At 36.9% G+C, this 20,966-nt stretch overlaps 5 protein-coding genes across 5 annotated transcripts; all 5 read right to left on the bottom strand.

Moving 5' to 3' along the window:
- Positions 1–2,636: 2,636 nt before the first annotated feature.
- On the bottom strand, positions 2,637–3,901 carry LOC140955364 (uncharacterized). The gene is made up of 3 exons (XM_073407924.1): positions 3,731–3,901; positions 3,327–3,497; positions 2,637–3,036 (listed from the first exon to the last, which is right to left on the bottom strand). The coding sequence occupies exons 1-3, from the start codon at positions 3,830–3,832 to the stop codon at positions 2,881–2,883; spliced, it is 429 nt and encodes a 142-aa protein (XP_073264025.1). The 5' UTR covers positions 3,833–3,901; the 3' UTR covers positions 2,637–2,880.
- LOC140955409 (uncharacterized) lies at positions 3,897–6,062 on the bottom strand. The gene is made up of 6 exons (XM_073408148.1): positions 5,779–6,062; positions 5,367–5,546; positions 4,961–5,131; positions 4,548–4,727; positions 4,144–4,314; positions 3,897–3,935 (listed from the first exon to the last, which is right to left on the bottom strand). The coding sequence occupies exons 1-6, from the start codon at positions 6,007–6,009 to the stop codon at positions 3,897–3,899; spliced, it is 972 nt and encodes a 323-aa protein (XP_073264249.1). The 5' UTR covers positions 6,010–6,062.
- Positions 6,024–20,736, bottom strand: LOC118029202 (uncharacterized). Its single transcript, XM_073408147.1, has 18 exons — positions 20,622–20,736; positions 20,376–20,468; positions 20,258–20,306; positions 20,086–20,147; positions 19,818–20,002; positions 19,546–19,726; positions 19,420–19,463; positions 19,048–19,336; positions 18,633–18,812; positions 10,824–11,003; positions 8,717–8,896; positions 8,280–8,447; positions 7,844–8,023; positions 7,443–7,607; positions 7,018–7,197; positions 6,605–6,784; positions 6,204–6,371; positions 6,024–6,053 (listed from the first exon to the last, which is right to left on the bottom strand). The coding sequence occupies exons 1-18, from the start codon at positions 20,643–20,645 to the stop codon at positions 6,024–6,026; spliced, it is 2,538 nt and encodes an 845-aa protein (XP_073264248.1). The 5' UTR covers positions 20,646–20,736.
- LOC140955392 (uncharacterized) lies at positions 11,069–15,472 on the bottom strand. Its single transcript, XM_073408126.1, has 13 exons — positions 15,395–15,472; positions 14,960–15,139; positions 14,553–14,726; positions 14,150–14,317; positions 13,724–13,903; positions 13,318–13,486; positions 13,181–13,209; positions 12,891–13,070; positions 12,478–12,657; positions 12,065–12,244; positions 11,664–11,831; positions 11,251–11,418; positions 11,069–11,098 (listed from the first exon to the last, which is right to left on the bottom strand). The coding sequence occupies exons 1-13, from the start codon at positions 15,470–15,472 to the stop codon at positions 11,069–11,071; spliced, it is 1,884 nt and encodes a 627-aa protein (XP_073264227.1).
- LOC140955391 (uncharacterized) lies at positions 15,786–18,323 on the bottom strand. The gene is made up of 8 exons (XM_073408125.1): positions 18,222–18,323; positions 17,834–18,013; positions 17,678–17,693; positions 17,418–17,581; positions 17,017–17,184; positions 16,604–16,771; positions 16,191–16,358; positions 15,786–15,968 (listed from the first exon to the last, which is right to left on the bottom strand). Exons 1-8 carry the CDS (start codon positions 18,321–18,323, stop codon positions 15,786–15,788), a joined length of 1,149 nt encoding a protein of 382 aa, XP_073264226.1.
- Positions 20,737–20,966: the final 230 nt, after the last annotated feature.

The raw sequence follows: 20,966 nt of genomic DNA, 5'->3' as shown, positions 1-20,966 counted from the left end.
AAGGAAGGAACAGGTTTGGACAGAAAAAAAACAACAGATGCCAAGTTTGAATATAGCAAGGAAGAAAGAAAAAAAACTGGAAAACTAACCTGCAGATCTTACTTGTCTGAATGTAGAAGATGAAGTTCAGATAGATGGAAAAGCCTTTGCCTTTCGGCCTCTGAAAACCAAATAAAGCCTCTCGTTCTCACCGTTTTTCTGTGTATATCACCTCAGCCTTATGCGGGTTCTCTCGGTTTTTTCTTCACTCTTTCTTTGCGTCTCTCTCTGCTTTCTCCTCCCTCTGTTTTTGGTCTCTTCTCTCTGTTTTTTTTTTTCGCCCTCACTCTCCCCTTTTTTTTTTTTCTTTTTCTGTTGTACCGCCCACTGGTTTATATACCCAAACCAAGCTTGAAGACCACTCTCCAACCCTCTCATCCCAGACGTCTCTTTTAGGGAGAAAATCCCAGCCACTAAATGGTGGTGAGGCTCCTCTTTGCGTCTTCTTTCACAGCTGGCACAGTGAGGTGCAAAAACCGTCTCCTTTGGACTGAAGCTAAAACTAAGATGTGCAGCCGAAAATCGGGCGCAAGGACGAGAGAATAAAAGGCCAGCAGGAACGGCTGCAGAGGAGGGAAAGAATTGCGGACGGGTACTGTTCTCAAAAAACAAATGAACAGTACCATGCTAATTAATTCAAAATGGGACTGTCTTATATCCTTAGCTGAAGAAGAGAAGTAATGTATAAGGACAGTGTCGTTTTGTTGTGGCAGATTCTTATTTTCTATCCTATCCCTGTTTTTCTATTTCTTCCAAAACCCAGCCAAGTTTCTTCCAGTTTTTATCTGCAATTAATTCCCTTATTTCAGTCTTTTCTCCAATTCAGTCCTGCAAACTTGGGGTAAAATCCTTCCTGCGGCAGAAAAATTTTGCGGCAGAATTTTTGCTTCCTCATTAGATATTCAAACGTGAATATCTTGAGCTTTTGATACCGAAATCAAGCGATATAAAACCCAAATTCATCTACATATGTAGGACTACACCTTTCATGAGGATTCGAGATGAGATAAAATCGTTTTACAGAACAGAATCGGGTCGCGATCTGGTTGGTAAAAATGGTCTCTTGATCGGATTAAAAAACTGACAAATGCCGAGCATCCCGATATGACTGAGAGTATAACCTAAGAATAAAGACCAGCACAATCATGATGGAAGCAAAGCCTTTAGTGTGAAATTCGGGTCAGAATCTTGCTCGCGGCAGAGTTCTCTACTTTCATTTTGAGATATTCAAACGGGGATATTTTGAGCTTCTGATATCAAAATAAGGTGATTCAAAAACCAAAATTCATCTACACGTATAGGACTACAACTTTCATGAAGGATTAAGAATGAGAAAAATTCATTTTGAAGTACAGAAATTGGTTGCAACCTGGTTGGTCAAAAAGGATCTCCTGATCTAAATCAGGAAACTGACGATGCCAAGCATCCTACTTTGACTGAGAGTCTGCCATAAAAATAGTGAGCCCTAGAACCCAATAAAAGTGTAGGTCAATTTTTCAACATGTCATGAGTGACAAAATATAGCCAGGATGGTCGAATATTGCATGGAACCAGATTAGGATCAAAGCCTAAGTTGGAACAAAAAATTGCGACAATGGCATAGCCAGTTTTTTTAGTGCAGCTTCTGAGGGATTTATCCAACCTTAGAGACCAGATAACAAAGGAACAAATTTAGCATTTTAAAGACTCCTAATTAGCTTAAAAATCCTGATAATTTCGGCAACAAAGGGGAAGGATAAGAAGAGTAGATGCCAGCTGAAACATGGTCCGAAAAACATTTCCTTCTCCTTTGTTTTTGTCAATCTCTCAGCAATCTTGAACTAAACTCCTGCCTTCAATTTAAAGGGGATATACACCATCTCCATTAGCACGTATGACTTAAAAAATTAGTAACAACAAGCTTCAAGAAAATAACTTGCTGAGTAGTGGACAAAGCAATTATGGCTGGAGTTGAGGTCCCATAATATGAAGAGGCATGATAGAAACATGAGAACAAGAACCATTGTTCTACTCTGCAAGGGAGGGGGTTTGATGCTGTGGGAAGGAGCCAGTGGCAATAGGCTGTGTGTGGTCGGTCGATGGTGCTACAACATCGATTCGGTGGAGGGAGAAGTTGAAAGCAGTAGAGTCCATTAGGGAGAGAGGAGTTTTAATATGTTAAAACTCTGATACCAAGTTGAAAAGAAATATAAGGCTTAACCTATTAGTAAGCTAACCTTTCTAATTTATATATGTAGGACAATATATATATATATATATATATATATATTCCATAACAAATCCACACATGCTTATTTATTATTTGATATTGATAGAAAAGAATTAAGATATGGTAGTAAAAAATCATTTTAAGATATGTGTATATAATATATTCTATTTTTCTCGATCCATAGTCAATTAAAAAAATATCTCAACTATTATATTATCATAAAATTTTAAATAATTTAAAAGGTTTGGATAATATTGATCTGGAGACAATTTCCTTTTTTTTTTCTTCTAGTTTTCCTCATGAAAAGAAATAGATATTAGATAAACCTTTCTTCATAAAATTACAAACTTTTAATTGATTTAAGTGATAAAATAAAAAAATACATGCTTAGAAACTTTAATCTAAAAATAGAAAAAAACAATCCCTAAAATGAAAAAGAAAAAATAAAAATAACTATGAAAGAAAAGAAAAGAGAAGAAAGGAAAAGAACATAAGAAGTATAGGTATATGTAAATGATAGATATATAACCAATGCAAGAGAGCTAAAGCTTTTGATCAACCGGGCCATTGTTGCTGCTACAATCTTTAAGCTGCTCCTGTCATTTGTGTGCGTGTGCAAGTGTGACCCAACACTACATTTGCTTGCACTCAATAGGAGGAAGAGGAAGAGGAGGAAGAGGACGACGACGAGGGGGAGGGGGAGGCGGAGGAGGAGGAGGGGGAGGCGGCGGAGGTGGGGGAGGGAGCTTCTTTTTCTGACCTTCCTGGATTTGTGCTCCTCCATTCTTCTGCAATTAACATAACCAAATTAGACTGAAATTTATGAACATAACAAACAGATAGCATTAAAAGTTAAAAATAATGAACTTTCAATATCGGATGACTGAAAGAACATTGCAAAGAAACAGCGGAAGAACATGTTAGCATCTTCAAAAATATGGAAGTCTAAACAAACATGCATACGATAGGGAAAAATATATATATATATATATATATATATATATATATATATATATATATATATATATATATATATATATAGAAGAGAGTCAGAATTTATTAATTTGATGTCTTTTACCTTCTTCTCAACCTTTTTTTCTGCCTCTTCCTCTTCGACGTCCTTCTTTAGGGCCCCCTTTTCCTTGTTATGGTCTTCATTGACGTCCTCCATGGATTCTTTGCTTTCCTCTTCGACGCCCTTCTTCAGGGCCCTTTCTTTTTCCTCATAGTGGTCCTCACTGACATTCTTCTGCAATTAACATAACCAAATCAGACTTAAATTTATGCCCATAACAAACATATAGCATTAAAATTTCAAAATAATGAACTTTCAATATCGGATGACTGAAAGAACATTACAAAGAAACATCAGAAGAACATGTTAGCATCTTTAAAAATATGGAAGTGTAAACAAACATGCATAAGATAGGGAAAATATATATATAGAAGAGAGTCAGAATTTATCATTTTGATGTCATTTACCTTCTTCTTGACTTGTTTCTCTGCCTCTTCCTCTTCGATGTCCTTCCTTAGGGCCCCCTTTCCCCCCTCTTCCTTGTTATGGTCTTCATTGACGTCCTCCATGGATTCTTTCCTTTCCTCTTCGATGCCCTTCTTCAGGGCCCTTTCTTTTTCCACATCGTGGTCCTCACTGACATCCTTCTGCAATTAACATAATCAAATCAGACTCAAATTTATGCACAGAACAAACAAAGAGCATTAAAAGTTAAAAATAATGAACTTTCAATATCAGATGACTGAAAGAACATTGCAAAGAAACAACGGAAGAACATGTTAGCATCTTCAAAAATATGGAAGTGTAAACAAACATGCGTACGATAGGGAAAATATATATATAAAAGAGAGTCAGAATTTATAATTTTGATGTCTTTTACCTTCTTCTCGACCATTTTTTCTGCCTCTTCCTCTTCGACGTCCTTCTTTAGGGCCCCCTTTTCCTTGTTATGGTCTTCATTGACGTCCTCCATGGATTCTTTGCTTTCCTCTTCGACGCCCTTCTTCAGGGCCCTTTCTTTTTCCTCATAGTGGTCCTCACTGACGTTCTTCTGCAATTAACATAACCAAATCAGACTTAAATTTATGCACATCACAAACATATAGCATTAAAAGTTCAAAATAATGAACTTTCAATATCGGATGACTGAAAGAACATTACAAAGAAACAACGGAAGAACATGTTAGCATCTTTAAAAATATGGAAGTGCAAACAAACATGCATAAGATAGGGAAAATATATATATAGAAGAGAGTCAGAATTTATCATTTTGATGTCATTTACCTTCTTCTTGACTTGTTTCTCTGCCTCTTCCTCTTCGATGTCCTTCCTTAGGGCCCCCTTTCCCCCCTCTTCCTCGTTATGGTCTTCATTGACGTCCTTCATGGATTCTTTCCTTTCCTCTTCGACGCCCTTCTTCAGGGCCCTTTCTTTTTCCACATCGTGGTCCTCACTGACATCCTTCTGCAATTAACATAACCAAATCAGACTCAAATTTATGCACAGAACAAACAGAGAGCATTAAAAGTTAAAAATAATGAACTTTCAATATCAGATGACTGAAAGAACATTGCAAAGAAACAGCGGAAGAACATGTTAGCATCTTAAAAAATATGGAAGTGTAAACAAACATGCGTACGATAGGGAAAATATATATATAAAAGAGAGTCAGAATTTATAATTTTGATGTCTTTTACCTTCTTCTCAACAATTTTTTCCGCCTCTTCCTCTTCGACGTCCTTCTTTAGGGCCCCCTTTTCCTTGTTATGGTCTTCATTGACGTCCTCCATGGATTCTTTGCTTTCCTCTTCGACGCCCTTCTTCAGGGCCCTTTCTTTTTCCTCATCGTGGTCCTCACTGACATTCTTCTGCAATTAACATAACCAAATCAGACTGAAATTTATGCACAGAACAAACAGAGAGAATTAAAAGTTAAAAATAATGAACTTTCAATATCAGATGATTGAAAGAACATTGCAAAGAAACAGCGGAAGAACATGTTAGCATCTTCAAAAATATGGAAGTGTAAACAAACATGCGTACGATAGGGAAAATATATATATAAAAAAGAGAGTCAGAATTTATAATTTTGATGTCTTTTACCTTCTTCTCGACCATTTTGTCTGCCTCTTCCTCTTCGACGTCCTTCTTTAGGGCCCCTTTCCCAACCTCTTCCTCGTTATGGTCTTCATTGACGTCCTCAATGGCTTCTTTGCTTTCCTCTGCAACGCCCTTCTTCAAGACCCTTTCTTTTTCCTCATCGTGGTCCTCACTCACATCCTTCTGCAATTAACATAACCAAATCAGACTGAAATTTATGCACGGAACAAACAGAGAGCATTAAAAGTTAAAAATAATGAACTTTCAATATCCGATGACTGAAAGAACATTGCAAAAAACAACGGAAGAACATGTTAGCATGTTTAAAAATATGGAAGTGTAAACAAACATGCGTACGATAGGGAAAATATATATATAGAAGAGAGTCAGAATTTATAATTTTGATGTCTTTTACCTTCTTCTCGACCATTTTCTCTGCCTCTTCCTCTTCGACGTCCTTCTTTAGGGCCCCTTTTCCCACCTCTTCCTCGTTGTGGTCTTCATTGACATCCTCAATGGCTTCTTTGCTTTCCTCTGCGACACCCTTCTTCATGGCCCTTTCTTTTTCCTCATCGTGGTCCTCACTGACATCCTTCTGCAATAAATATAACCAAATCAGACTGAAATTTATGCACATAACAAACATATAGCATTAAAAGTTCAAAATAATAAACTTTCAATATCGTATGACTGAAACAACATTGCAAAGAAACAGCGGAAGAACATGTTAGCATCTTCAAAAATATGTAAGTCTAAACAAACATGCATCCGATAGGGAAAATATATAAATAGAAAAGAGTCAGAATTTATAATTTAAATTTCTTTTATCTTCTTCTCGACCTGTTTTTCTTCCTTTTCCTCTTCGACGTCCTTCTTTAGGGCCCCCTTTCCCACCTCTTCCTCGTTATGGTCTTCATGGACATCCTCCATGGCTTCTTTTCTTTCCTCTTCAACGCCTTTCTTTAGGGCCTTTTCTTTTTCCTCATCGTGGTCATCACTGACATCCTTCTGCAATTAACATAACCAAATTAGACTTAAATTTATGCACATAACAAACAGATGGCATTAAAAGTTCAAAATAATGAACTTTCAATATCAGATGACTGAAAGAACATTACAAAGAAACAACAGAAGAACATGTTAGCATCTTTAAAAATATGGAAGTGTAAACAAACATGCAAAAGATAGGGAAAATATATATATAGAAGAGAGTCAGAATTTATCATTTTGATGTCATTTACCTTCTTCTTGACTTGTTTCTCTGCCTCTTCCTCTTCGACGTCCTTCTTTAGGGCCCCCTTTCCCACCTCTTCCTTGTTATGGTATTCATTGACGTCCTTAATGGGTTCTTTGCTTTCCTCTTCGACGTCCTTCTTCAGGGCCCTTTCTTTTTCCTCATCGTGGTCCTCACTGCCATCCTTCTGCAATTAACATAACCAAATCACAGTGAAATTCATACACAAAACAAACAGATAGCATTAAAAGTTGAAAATAATGAACTTTCAATATCGCATGACTGAAACAACATTGCAAAGAAACAACTGAACAATATGTTAGCATCTTCAAAAATATAAAAGTCTAAACAAACACGCATACCATAGGGAAAATATATATATAGAAGAGAGTAAGAATTTATCTTTTTGATGTCTTTTACCTTCTTCTCGACCTGTTTTTCTGCCTCTTCCTCTTCAACATCCTTCTTTAGGGCCCCCTTTCCAACCTCTTCCTCGTTATGGTCTTCATTGACGTCCGCCATGGCTTCTTTGCTTTCCTCTTCGACGCCCTTCTTCAGGGCCCTTTCTTTTTCCTCATCGCGGTCCTCACTGACAGGCTTCTGCAATTAACATAACCAAATAAGACTCCAATTTATGCACAGAAGAAACAGATGGCATTAACAGTTCAAAATAATGAACTTTTAATATCGGATGACTGAAACAACATTGCAAAGAAACAGAGGAAGAACATGTTAGCATCTTCAAAAATATGTAAGTCTAAACAAACATGCATACGATAGGGAAAATATATATATAGAAGAGAGCCAGAATTTATAATTTTGATGTCTTTTATTTTCTTCTCGACCTGTTTTTCTGCCTTTTCCTCTTCGACGTCCTTCTTTAGGGCCCCCTTTCCCACCTCTTCCTCGTTATGGTCTTCATGGATGTCCTCCATTGCTTCTTTTCTTTCCTCTTCATCGTCCTTCTTCAAGGCCCTTTCTTTTTCCTCATCGTGGTCCTCACTGACATCCTTTTGCAATTAACATAACCAAATTAGACTTAAATTTATGAACATAAAAAACAGATAGCATTAAAAGTTAAAAATAATGAACTTTCAATATCGGATGACTGAAAGAACATTGCAAAGAAACAGCGGAAGCACATGTTAGCATCTTAAAAAAAATGGAAGTGTAAACAAACATGCGTACGATAGGGAAAATATATATATAATAGAGAGTTAGAATTTATAATTTTGATGTCTTTTACCTTCTTCTCAACAATTTTTTCTGCCTCTTCCTCTTCGACGTCCTTCTTTAGGGCCCCTTTTCCAACCTCTTCCTCGTTATGGTCTTCATTGACGTGCTCAATGGCTTCTTCGCTTTCCTCTGCGACGCCCTTCTTCAACGCCCTTTCTTTTTCCTCATCGTGGTGCTCACTCACATCCTTCTGCAATTAACATAACCAAATCAGACTGAAATTTATGCACAGAACAAACAGAGAGCATTAAAAGTTAAAAATAATGAACTTTCAATATCAGATGACTGAAAGAACATTGCAAAGAAACAGCGGAAGAACATGTTAGCATCTTCAAAAATATGTAAGTCTAAAGAAACATGCATACAATAGTGAAAATATTATATATATATATATATATGTAAGAGTCAGAATTTATAATTTTGATGTCTTTTATTTTCTTCTCGACCTGTTTTTCTGCCTTTTCCTCTTCGACGTCCTTCTTTAGGGCCCCCTTTCCCACCTCTTCCTCGTTATGGTCTTCATGGACGTCCTCCATTGCTTCTTTTCTTTCCTCTTCATCGCCCTTTTTCCGGGCCCTTTCTTTTTCCTCATCGTGGTCCTCACTGACATCCTTCTGCAATTAACATAACCAAATTAGACTTAAATTTATGCACATAACAAACAGATGGCATTAAAAGTTCAAAATAATGAACTTTCAATATCGCATGACTGAAACAACATTGCAAAGAAACAACGGAACAACATGTTAGCATCTTCAAAAATATAAAAGTCTAAACAAACACGCATACCATAGGGAATATATATATATATATATATATATATATATATATATATATATATATATAGAAGAGAGCCAGAATTTATCATTTTGATGTCATTTACCTTCTTCTCGACAAGTTTTTCTGCCTCTTGCTCTTCGACATCCTTCATTAGGGCCCCCTTTCCCACCTTTTCCTCGTTATGGTCATCATTGATGTCCTCCATGGCTTCTTTGCTTTCCTCTTCGATGCCTTTCGTCATGGCGCTTTCTTTTTCCTCATCGGGGTCCTCAGTGACATCCTTCTGTAATTAACATAACCAAATCAGACTTAAATTTATGCACAGAACAAACAGATAACATTAAAAGTTCAAAATAATGAACTTTCAATATCGGATGACTGAAACAACATTGCAAAGAAACAGAGGAAGAACATGTTAGCATCTTCAAAAATATGTAAGTCTAAACAAACATGCATCCGATAGGGAAAATATATATCTAGAAGAGAGTCAGAATTTATAATTTTGATGTCTTTTACCTTCTTCTCGACCTGTTTTTCTGCCTCTTCCTTTTCGACGTCCTTCTTTAGGGCCCCTTTTCCCACCTCTTCCTCGTTATGGTCTTCATTGACGTCCTTCATGGGTTCTTTGCTTTCCTCTTCGACGTCCTTCTTCAGGGCCCTTTCTTTTTCCTCATCGTGGTCCTCATTGACATCCTTCTGCAATTAACATAACCAAATCAGACTGAAATTCATACACAAAACAAACAGATGGCATTAAAAGTTCAAAATAATGAACTTTCAATATCGCATGACTGAAACAACATTACCAAGAAACAACGGAACAAAATGTTAGCATCTTCTAAAATATGGAAGTGTAAACAAACACGCATACCATAGGGAAAATATATATATAAAAGAGAGTAAGAATTTATCTTTTTGATGTCTTTTACCTTCTTCTCGACCTGTTTTTCTACCTCTTCCTCTTCAACATCCTTCTTTAGGGCCCCCTTTCCCACCTCTTCCTCGTTATGGTCTTCATTGACGTCCGCCATGGCTTCTTTGCTTTCCTCTTCGACGCCCTTCTTCAGGGCCCTTTCTTTTTCCTCATCGCGGTCCTCACTAACATCCTTCTGCAATTAACATAACCAAATCAGACTTAAATTTATGCATAGAAGAAACAGATAGCATTAAAAGTTCAAAATAATGAACTTTTAATATCGGATGACTGAAAGAACATTGCAAAGAAACAGCGGAAGAACATGTTAGCATCTTAAAAAATATGGAAGTGTAAACAAACATGCATACGATAGGGAAAATATATATATAAAAGAGAGTCAGAATTTATAATTTTGATGTCTTTTACCTTCTTCTCGATAAATTTTTCCGCCTGTTCCTCATCGACATCCTTCTTTAGGGCCCTTTTTCCAACCTCTTCCTCGTTATGGTCTTCATTGACGTCCTCAATGGCTTCTTCTCTTTCCTCTGCGACGCCCTTCTTCAACGCCCTTTCTTTTTCCTCATCGTGGTCCTCACTGACATCCTTCTGCAATTAACATAACCAAATCAGACTTAAATTTATGCACAGAAGAAACAGATGGCATTAAAAGTTCAAAATAATGAAATTTCAATATGGGATGACTGAAAAAACATTGCAAAGAAACAGAGGAAGAACATGTTAGCATCTTCAAAAATATGTAAGTCTAAACAAACATGCATACGATAGTGAAAAAATATATATATATATAAGAGTCAGAATTTATAATTTTGATGTCTTTTATTTTCTTCTGGACCTGTTTTTCTGCCTTTTTCCTCTTCGATGTCCTTCTTTAGGGCCCCCTTTCTTACCTCTTCCTCGTTATGGTCTTCATGGACGTCCTCCATTGCTTCTTTTCTTTCCTCTTCATCGCCCTTTATCGGGGCCCTTTCTTTTTCCTCATCGTGGTCCTCACTGACATCCTTCTGCAATTAACATAACCAAATTGGACTTAAATTTATGCACATAACAAACAGATGGCATTAAAAGTTCAAACTAATGAACTTTCAATATCGCATGACTGAAACAACATTGCAAAGAAAACAGCGGAAACAACATGTTAGCATCTTCAAAAATATAAAAGTGTAAACAAACACGCATTCCATAGGGAATATATATATATATATATAATATATATATATATATATATATATATATATAGAAGAGAGCCAGAATTTATCATTTTGATGTCATTTACCTTCTTCTCGACCAGTTTTTCTGCCTCTTGCTCTTCGACATCCTTCATTAGGGCCCCCTTTCCCACCTCTTCCTCGTTATGGTCATCATTGACGTCCTCCATGGCTTCTTTGCTTTCCTCTTCGATGCCCTTCGTCATGGCGCTTTCTTTTTCCTCATCAGGGTCCTCACTGACATCCTTCTGCAATTAACATAACCAAATCAGACTGAAATTTATGCACAGAAGAAACAGATGGCATTAAAAGTTCAAAATAATGAAATTTCAATATCGGATGACTGAAAAAACATTGCAAAGAAACAAAGGAAGAACATGTTAGCATCTTCAAAAATATGTAAGTCTAAACAAACATGCATACGATAGTGAAAATATATATATATATATAAGAGTCAGAATTTATAATTTTGATGTCTTTTATGTTCTTCTCGACCTGTTTTTCTGCTTTTTCCTCTTCGATGTCCTTCTTTAGGGCCCCCTTTCCGACCTCTTCCTCGTTATGGTCTTCATGAATGTCCTCCATTGCTTCTTTTCTTTCCTCTTCATCGCCCTTTATCAGGGCCCTTTCTTTTTCCTCATCGTGGTCCTCACTGACATCCTTCTGCAATTAACATAACCAAATTGGACTTAAATTTATGCACATAACAAACAGATGGCATTAAAAGTTCAAACTAATGAACTTTCAATATCGCATGACTGAAACAACATTGCAAAGAAACAGCGGAACAACATGTTAGCATCTTCAAAAATATAAAAGTCTAAACAAACAAGCATATGATAGGGAAAATATATATATAGAAGAGAGTCAGAATTTATAATTTTGATGTCTTTTATTTTCTTCTCGACCTGTTTTTCTACCTTTTCCTCTTCAACGTCCTTCTTTAGAGCTCCTTTTCCAACCTCTTCCTCGTTATGGTCTTCATTGACGTTCTCAATGGCTTCTTTGCTTTCCTCTGCGACGCCCTTCTTCAAGGCCCTTTCTTTTTCCTCATCGTGGTCCTCACTAACATCCTTCTGCAATTAACATAACCAAATCAGACTGAAATTTATGCACAGAACAAACAGAGAGCATTAAAAGTTAAAAATAATAAACTTTCAATATCAGATGACTGAAAGAACATTGCAAAGAAACAACGGAAGAACATGTTAGCATCTTAAAAAATATGGAAGTGCAAACAAACATGCGTATGATAGGGAAAATGTATATATAAAAGAGAGTCAGAATTTATCATTTTGATGTCTTTTACCTTCTTCTCGTCCTGTTTTTCTGCCTCTTCCTCTTCGACGTCCTTCTTTAGGGTCCCCTTTCCCCCCTCTTCCACGTTGTGGTCATCATTGACGTCCTCCATGGCTTCTTTGCTTTCCTCTTCGACGCCCTTCTTCAAGGCCCTTTCTTTTTCCTTATCGTGGTCCTCACTTACATCCTTCTACAATTAACATAACCAAATCAGACTTAAATTTATGCGTAGAAGAAACAGATGGCATTAAAAGTTCAAAATAATGAACTTTCAATATCGGATAATTGAAAGAACATTGCAAAGAAACAACGGAAGAACATGTTAGCATCATTAAAAATATGAAAGTCTAAACAAAGACGCATACGATAGGGAAACTATATATATAAAGGAAAGTAAGAATTTATCATTTTGATGTCTTTTACCTTCTTCTCAACCTGTTTTTCTGCCTCTTCCTCTTTGACGTCCTTCTTTAGGGCTTCCTTTCCCACCTTTTCCTCGCTATGGTCTTCATTGATGTCCTTCATAGCTTGTTTGCTTTCCTCTTCGACGCCCTTCTTCAGGGCCCTTTCTTTTTCCTCATCGCGGTCCTCACTGACAACCTTCTGCAATTAACATAACCAAATCAGACTGAAATTTATGCACAGATGAAACAAATGGCATTAAAAGTTCAAAATAGTGAACTTTCAATATCGGATCACTGAAACAACATTGCAAAGAAACAGCGGAAGAACATGTTAGCATCTTCAAAAATATGTAAGTCTAAACAAACATGCATACGATAGGGAAAATATATATATAGAAGAGAGTAAGAATTTATCATTTTGATGTCTTTTACCTTCTTCTCGACCTGTTTTTTTGCCTCTTCCTCTTCGACGTCCTTCTTTAGGGCTCCCTTTCCCACCTCTTCCTCGCTATGGTCTTCATTGATGTCCTTCATAGCTTCTTTGCTTTTCTCTTCGACGCCCTTCTTCAAGGCCCTTTCTTTTTCCTCATCGCGGTCCTCACTAACAACCTTCTGCAATTAACATAACCAAATCAGACTGAAATTTATGTACAGATGAAATAGATGGCATTAAAAGTTCAAAATAATGAACTTTCAATATCGGATGACTGAAACAACATTGCAAAGAAACAGCGAAAGAACATGTTAGCATCTTCAAAAATATGTAAGTCTAAACAATCATGCATACGATAGGGAAAATATATATATCTAGAAGAGAGTAAGAATTTATAATTTGATGTCTTTTTATTTTCTTCTCGACCTGTTTTTTCTGCCTTTTCGTCTTCGACGTCCTTCTTTAGGGCCCCTTTTCCCAGCTCTTCCTCGTTATGGTCTTCATGGACATCCTCCATTGCTTCTTTTCTTTCCTCTTCATCGCCCTTTTTCAGGGCCCTTTCTTTTTCCTCATCGTGGTCCTCACTGACATCCTTCTGCAATTAACATAACCAAATTAGACTTAAATTTATGAACATAACAAACAGATAGCATTAAAAGTTAAAAATAATGAACTTTCAATATCGGATGACTGAAAGAACATTGCAAAGAACCAGCGGAAGAACATGTTAGCATCTTAAAAAATATGGAAGCGTAAACAAACATGCGTATGATAGGGAAAATATATATATATATGAAAGAGAGTCAAAATTTATAATTTTGATGTCTTTTACCTTCTTCTCGACAATTTTTTCCGCCTCTTCCTCTTCGACGTCCTTCTTTAGGGCCCCTTTTCCAACCTCTTCCTCGTTATGGTCTTCATTGACGTCCTCAATGGCTTCTTCGCTTTCCTCTGCGACGCCCTTCTTCAACGCCCTTTCTTTTTCCTCATCGTGGTCCTCACTGACATCTTTCTGCAATTAACATAACCAAATCAGACTTAAATTTATGCACAGAAGAAACAGATGACATTAAAAGTTCAAAATAATGACTTTCAATATCGGATGACTGAAACAACATTGCAAAGAAACAGAGGAAGAACATGTTAGCATCTTCAAAAATATGTAAGTCTAAACAAACATGCATACGATAGGGAAAATATATATATATAGAAGAGAGTTAGAATTTATAATTTTGATGTCTTTTATTTTCTTCTTGACCTGTTTTTCTGCCTTTTCCTCTTCGACGTCCTTCTTTAGGGCTCCCTTTCCCACCTCTTCCTCGTTATGGTCTTCATGGACTTCCTCCATTGCTTCTTTTCTTTCCTCTTCATCGCCCTTTTTCAGGGCCCTTTCTTTTTCCTCATCGTGGTCCTCACTGACATCCTTCTGCAATTAACATAACCAAATTAGACTTAAATTTATGCACATAACAAACAAATGGCATTAAAAGTTCAAAATAATGAACTTTTAATATCGCATGACTGAAACAACATTGCAAAGAAACAGCGGAAGAACATGTTAGCATCTTCAAAAATATAGAAGTCTAAACAAACATGTATATGATAGGGAAAATATATATATATAGAAGAGAGCCAGAATTTAACATTTTGATGTCATTTACCTTCTTCTCGACCAGTTTTTCTGCCTCTTTTCTTCGACATCCTTCTTTAGGGCCCCTTTCCCACCTCTTCCTGTTATGGTCATCATTGACATCCTCCATGCTTCTTTGCTTTCCATCTTCGATGCCCTTCGTCATGGCTTTCTTTTTCCTCATCGGGTCCTCACTGACATCCTTCTGCAATTAACAGAACCAAATCAGACTTAAATTTATGCACAGAACAAACAGATAGCATTAAAAGTTCAAAATAATGAAATTTCAATATCGGATGACTGAAAGAACATTGCAAAGAAACAACGGAAGAACATGTTAGCATCTTCAAAAATATGAAAGTCTAAACAAACACGCATATGATAAGGAAAATATATATATAGAAGAGAGTTAGAATTTATCATTTTGATGTCTTTTACCTTCTTCTCGACCAGTTTTTCTGCCTCTTCCTCTTCGACCTCCTTCTTTAGGGCCCCCTTTCCCACCTCTTCCTCGTTATGGTCTTCATTGACGTCCTCCATGGCTTCTTTGCTTTCCTCTTCGACGCCCTTCTTCAGGGCCCTTTCTTTTTCCTCATCGTGGTCCTCACTGACAACCTTCTGCAATTAACATAACCAAATCAGACTTAAATTTATGCACAGAACAAACAGATGGCATTAAAAGTTAAAAATAATGAACTTTCAATATCGGATGACTGAAACAACATTGCAAAGAAAACAAAGAACATGTTAGCATCTTCAAAAATATGTAAGTCTAAACAAACATGCATACGATAGGGAAAATATATATATAGAAGAGAGTCAGAATTTATAATTTTGATGTCTTTTATTTTCTTCTCGACCTGTTTTTTCTGCCTTTTCCTCTTCGACGTCCTTCTTTAGGGCCCCCTTTCCCACCTCTTCCTCGTTATGGTCTTCATTGACGTCCTCCATGGCTTCTTTTCGCTTTCCTCTTCGACGCCCTTCTTCAGGGCCCTTTCTTTTTCCTCATCGTGGTCCTCACTAACATCCTTCTGCAATTAACATAACCAAATCAAACTTGAAATTTATGCACAAACAAACAGATAGCATTAAAAGTTCAAAATAATGAACTTTCAATATCGGATGACTGAAAGAACATTGCAAAGAAACAGCAGAAGAACATGTTAGCATCTTAAAAAATATGTAAGTCTAAACAAACATGCATTCGATAGGGAAAATATATATATATATAGAAGAGAGTCAGAATTTATCATTTTGATGTCTTTTATTTTTTCTCGACCTTTTTTTCTGCCTCTTTGTCTTCGACGTCCTTCTTTAGGGCCCCCTTTCCCACCTCTTCCTCGTTATGGTCTTCATTGACGTCCACCATGGCTTCTTTGCTTTCCTCTTCGACGCCCTTTTTTAGGGCCCTTTCTTTTTCCTCATCGTGGTCCTCACTGACATCCTTCTGCAATTATCATAACCAAATCAGATTGAAATTTATGCACAGAACAAACATATAGCATTAAAAGTTCAAAATAATGAACTTTTAATTTTAGAAACAGCGAAAGAACATGTTAGCATCTTCAAAAATATGTAAGTCTAAACAAACAAGCATATGATAGGGAAAATATTTATATAGAAGAGAGTCAGAATTTATAATTTTAATGTCTTTTATGTTCTTCTCGACCTGTTTTTCTGCCTTTTCCTCTTCCACGTCCTTCTTTAGAGCCCCTTTTCCAACCTCTTCCTCGTTATGGTCTTCATTGACGTTCTCAATGGCTTCTTTGCTTTCCTCTGCGACGCCCTTCTTCAAGGCCCTTTCTTTTTCCTCATCGTGGTCCTCACTAACATCCTTCTGCAATTAACATAACCAAATCAGACTGAAATTTATGCACAGAACAAACAGAGAGCATTAAAAGTTAAAAATAATAAACTTTCAATATCGGATGACTGAAACAACATTGCAAAGAAACAGCGGAAGAACATGTTAGCATCTTCAAAAATATGTAAGTCTAAACAAACATGCATACGATAGGGAAAATATATATATAGAAGAGAGTTAGAATTTATAATTTTGATGTCTTTTATTTTCTTCTTGACCTGTTTTTCTGCCTCTTCCTCTTCGACGTCCTTCTTTAGGGCTCCCTTTCCCACCTCTTCCTCGCTATGGTCTTCATTGATGTCCTTCATAGCTTCTTTGCTTTCCTCTTCGACGCCCTTCTTCAGGGCCCTTTCTTTTTCCTCATCGCGGTCCTCACTGACATCTTTCTGCAATTAACATAACCAAATCAGACTTAAATTTATGCACAGAACAAACATATGGCATTAAAAGTTCAAAATAATGAACTTTCAATATCGCATGACTGAAACAACATAGCAAAGAAACATCGGAAGAACATGTTAGCATCTTCAAAAATATGTAAGTCTAAACAAACAAGCATACGATAGGGAAAATATATATATAGAAGAGAGTCAGCATTTATAATTTTGATGTCTTTTATTTTCTTCTCGACCTGTTTTTCTGCCTTTTCCTCTTCGATGTCCTTCTTTAGGGCCCCCTTTCCCACCTCTTCCTCGTTATGGTCTTCATGGACGTCCTCCATTGCTTCTTTTCTTTCCTCTTCAACGCCCTTCTTTAGGGACCTTACTTTTTCCTCATCGTCGTCCTCACTGACATCCTTCTGCAATTAACATAACCAAATCAGACTTAAATTTATGCACAGAACAAACATATAGCATTAAAAGTTAAAAATAATGAACTTTCAATATCGGATGATCGAAAGAACATTGCAAAGAAATAGCGGAAGAACATGTTAGCATCTTCAAAAATAAGGAAGTCTAAACAAACATGCATACGATAGGGAAAATTTACATATGGAAGAGAGTCAGAATTTATAATTTCGATGTGTTTTACCTTTTTCTCGATCTTTTTTTCTGCCTCTTCCTCTTCGACGTCCTTCATTAGGGCCCCGTTGCCCCCCTCTTCCTCGTTATGGTCTTCATTGACGTCCTCCATGGCTTCTTCGCTTTCCTCACCGACGCCCTTCTTCAGGGCGCTTTCTTTTTTCCTCATCGTGGCTCTCACCAACATCCTTCTACAATTAACATAACCAAATCAGATTGAAATTTATGCACAAAACAAACAGATAGCATTAAAAGTTCAAAATAATGAACTTTCACTATCGGATGACTGAAAGAACATTGCAAAGAAATAGCAGAAGAACATGTTAGCATCTTTAAAAATATGGAAGTCTAAACAAGCATGCATTCGATAGGGAAAATATATATATATAGAAGAGAGTCAGAATTTATCATTTTGATGTCTTTTACCTTTTTCTCGACCTTTTTTTCTGCCTCTTTGTCTTCGACGTCCTTCTTTAGGGCCCCCTTTCCTACCTCTTCCTCATTATGGTCTTCATTGACGTCCACCATGGCTTCTTTGCTTTCCTGTTCGACGCCTTTTTTTAGGGCCCTTTGTTTTTCCTCATCGTGGTCCTCACTGACATCCTTCTGCAATTATCATAACCAAATCAGATTGAAATTTATGCACAGAACAAACAGATAGCATTAAAAGTTCAAAATAATGAACTTTTAATTTTAGAAACAGCGAAAGAACATGTTAGCATCTTCAAAAATATGAAAGTCTAAACAAACATGCATATGATAGGGAATATATATATATATAAGAGTCAGAATTTATCATTTTGATGTGTTTTACCTTCTTCTCGTCCTGTTTTTCTGCCTCTTCCTCTTCGACGTCCTTCTTTAAGGCCCCCTTTCCCCCCTCTTCCATGTTGTGGTCTTCATTGATGTCCTCCATGGCTTCTTTGCTTTCCTCTTCGACACCTTTCTTCACGGCCCTTTCTTTTTCCTCATTTTGGTCCTCACTTACATCCTTCTGTAATTAACATAACCAAATCAGTGAAATTTATGCACAGAACAAACAGATAGCATTAAAAGTTCAAAATAATGAACTTTTAATATTGGATGACTGAAAGAACATTGCAAAGAAACAACAGAAGAACATGTTAGCATCTTCAAAAATATGGAAGTCTAAACAAACATGCATACTATAGGGAAAATATGTATATAGAAAAGAGTCAGAATTTATGATTTTGATGTCTTTTACCTTCTTCTCGACCTGCTTTTCTGCCTCTTCCTCTTCAACGTCCTTCTTTAGGGCCCCCTTTTCCTCATCTTCCTCGTTATGGTCTTTATTGACGTCCTCCATGGCTTCTTTGCTTTCCTCTTCGACACCCTTCTTCAGGTCCCTTTCTTTTTCCTCATCGTGGTCCTTACTGACATCGTTCTGCAATTAACATAACCAAATCAGATTGAAATTTATGCATAGAACAAACAGATAGCATTAAAAGTTCAAAATAATGAACTTTTAATATTGGATGACTGAAAGAACATTGCAAAGAAACAACAGAAGAACATGTTAGCATCTTCAAAAATATGGAAGTCTAAACAAACATGCATACGATAGGGAAAAAATATATATATATAAGAGAGTCAGAATTTATCATTTTGATGTCTTTTACCTTCTTCTCGACCTGTTTTTCTATCTTTTCCTCTTCGACATCCTTCTTTAGGGCCCCCTTTCCCCCCTCTTCCTTGTTATGGTCTTCATTGACGTCCTCCATGGCTACTTTGCTTTCCTCTTCGACGCCCTTCTTCAGGGCCTTTTCTTTTTCCTCATCATGGTCCTCACTGACATCCTTCTTCCTGCCTTCTTTTCTTTCCCCTTTCTTCTCAGCCTCATCGTCCTTGGAAGCCTCTCCAGTAAACCGTGACAGAGCATGAGGAATGGTTGTGTCCCGAATAATCATACTACCACAGGAAAAAACTTAACAAAAGGACAGAGATGCATGGATCAAACCAAGAGAAGTTCATAGAAAGAATGTGGGACTTACCCTACATTGTAGTCCTGTTCTATCATGTCCTGAAGCTCATCATACTGTGAACACAAGAGACTAAGACATCAGTTAACATATCAACAGTTACATTGCTTTCCTTGTACATAACGAAGCAGAACTTACAGCATCATCATCTAGTTCATCCTCGTTCTCAGGGATTCGAGGAGGAGTAAAGAATGTGAAGAAACTTTCACTCTTCTTAACTGTTGTGATGGTTTTGGCAATCTTTGACCCCCTTCTTGGTTTCTTCTTCACAATCACCTTCTTCGTCAAGCATTTCCCAGGATACCATTCAATTTCCGTCCTACAAAACCGAACGAAACATTACAAAAAGGAAAATTAAAAAGGAAGAGATTAAAGATTCTCAACACGACAACATTTGTATAACTAACTACCCAATTGCTTGGCTCAAAATAGGATCAAGTCCATCAATTATGCGATAGGTCTTTGTCAGGACAGAGTTTTTGAAGTAAGGATTAGGATTGAAGTAAAACTCCAGCTTGAAACCCTCAGGAGCTTGAAGTCTCGACCACTTGATATCGTTAATGAACTTCAGAGCTCCTTCATCTCGTCCCTTAATCTATTGCAAGAATCAATTGATTACACAATGATCAATCCAACAGGAAGAAATATCATGTGTGTGCACGCGCCTTGCATATATACCTCCGCTGCTAGTACTTCATGAGTTTTCATTGTAGCGAGCCAGAATTCAGGCACCCCCTTCTCTGCATTAAAGAAGTATTATACTCCTAAGTTCAAGATAAGGCATTGCTTTCAAATACTCCGTGTATGTTTGCCGAAAACGACATTTACTCTTACAAATATTCACTAATACCTTTTGTAGCCCCTTCAGCTTCTTCTTGACCGTTCACAATCTCAAATCTCTGCGCCAAGTGAAATACAGAACAAAAATTGTAATGCATGCAGAAGTAATAATGCAAGACAATATATACCTTAGTGTAGAGCGGTTGATAAAGCTTCTGGTATTTAGCTTCCAATGCCTTTCTCTCCTCAAGAAACTGTGCCTCCAGCTCATCATGATGGCTCTGCAGAAGACATCAATACGCACATATATAATTAAGCATACCATGATCATGTATACATGTAATAAACATTAACAAGAATGTTGTAAACTAGGCTATAAAATAACATAAGCTGATGAACAGCACAATGTTTGTTGTGGAATGTAGATGGACAACCTGAAGATGTCTGAGACCCTCCATACGTTTTCTGACCTTGGGAGACAATGATACCTTAATGTTGCAGTTACTCACAAGGGAGGAGTCTGGGAGATGGGAAAATATGAAGTGCCAAGAAAAGGAGGGAAAGTGAGTTTATTATGAACTTACGTGAGCTTACAGGTTTTTATTTATAAGCCCAGGAAAGTGATGCGTTTCTTGTCGAACTGGTACTGGTATCCATCTGTTCCTGTTAAGGGGATGCCACCTGTGGTTCGAGCATACGAGCCATTGGGATCGATTCAAATTTAACAGTCAAGTAAAGGATCAGATTCAGGAAGAAATCGAAACCATTTTTTCATCTCG

The sequence above is a fragment of the Populus alba genome, chromosome 3, assembly GCF_005239225.2.
Source record: "Populus alba chromosome 3, ASM523922v2, whole genome shotgun sequence".
Lineage (NCBI taxonomy): Eukaryota > Viridiplantae > Streptophyta > Magnoliopsida > Malpighiales > Salicaceae > Populus > Populus alba.
Note: the sequence above shows the minus strand (reverse complement) of the source record. Positions and strands in the feature narration are given on the sequence as shown.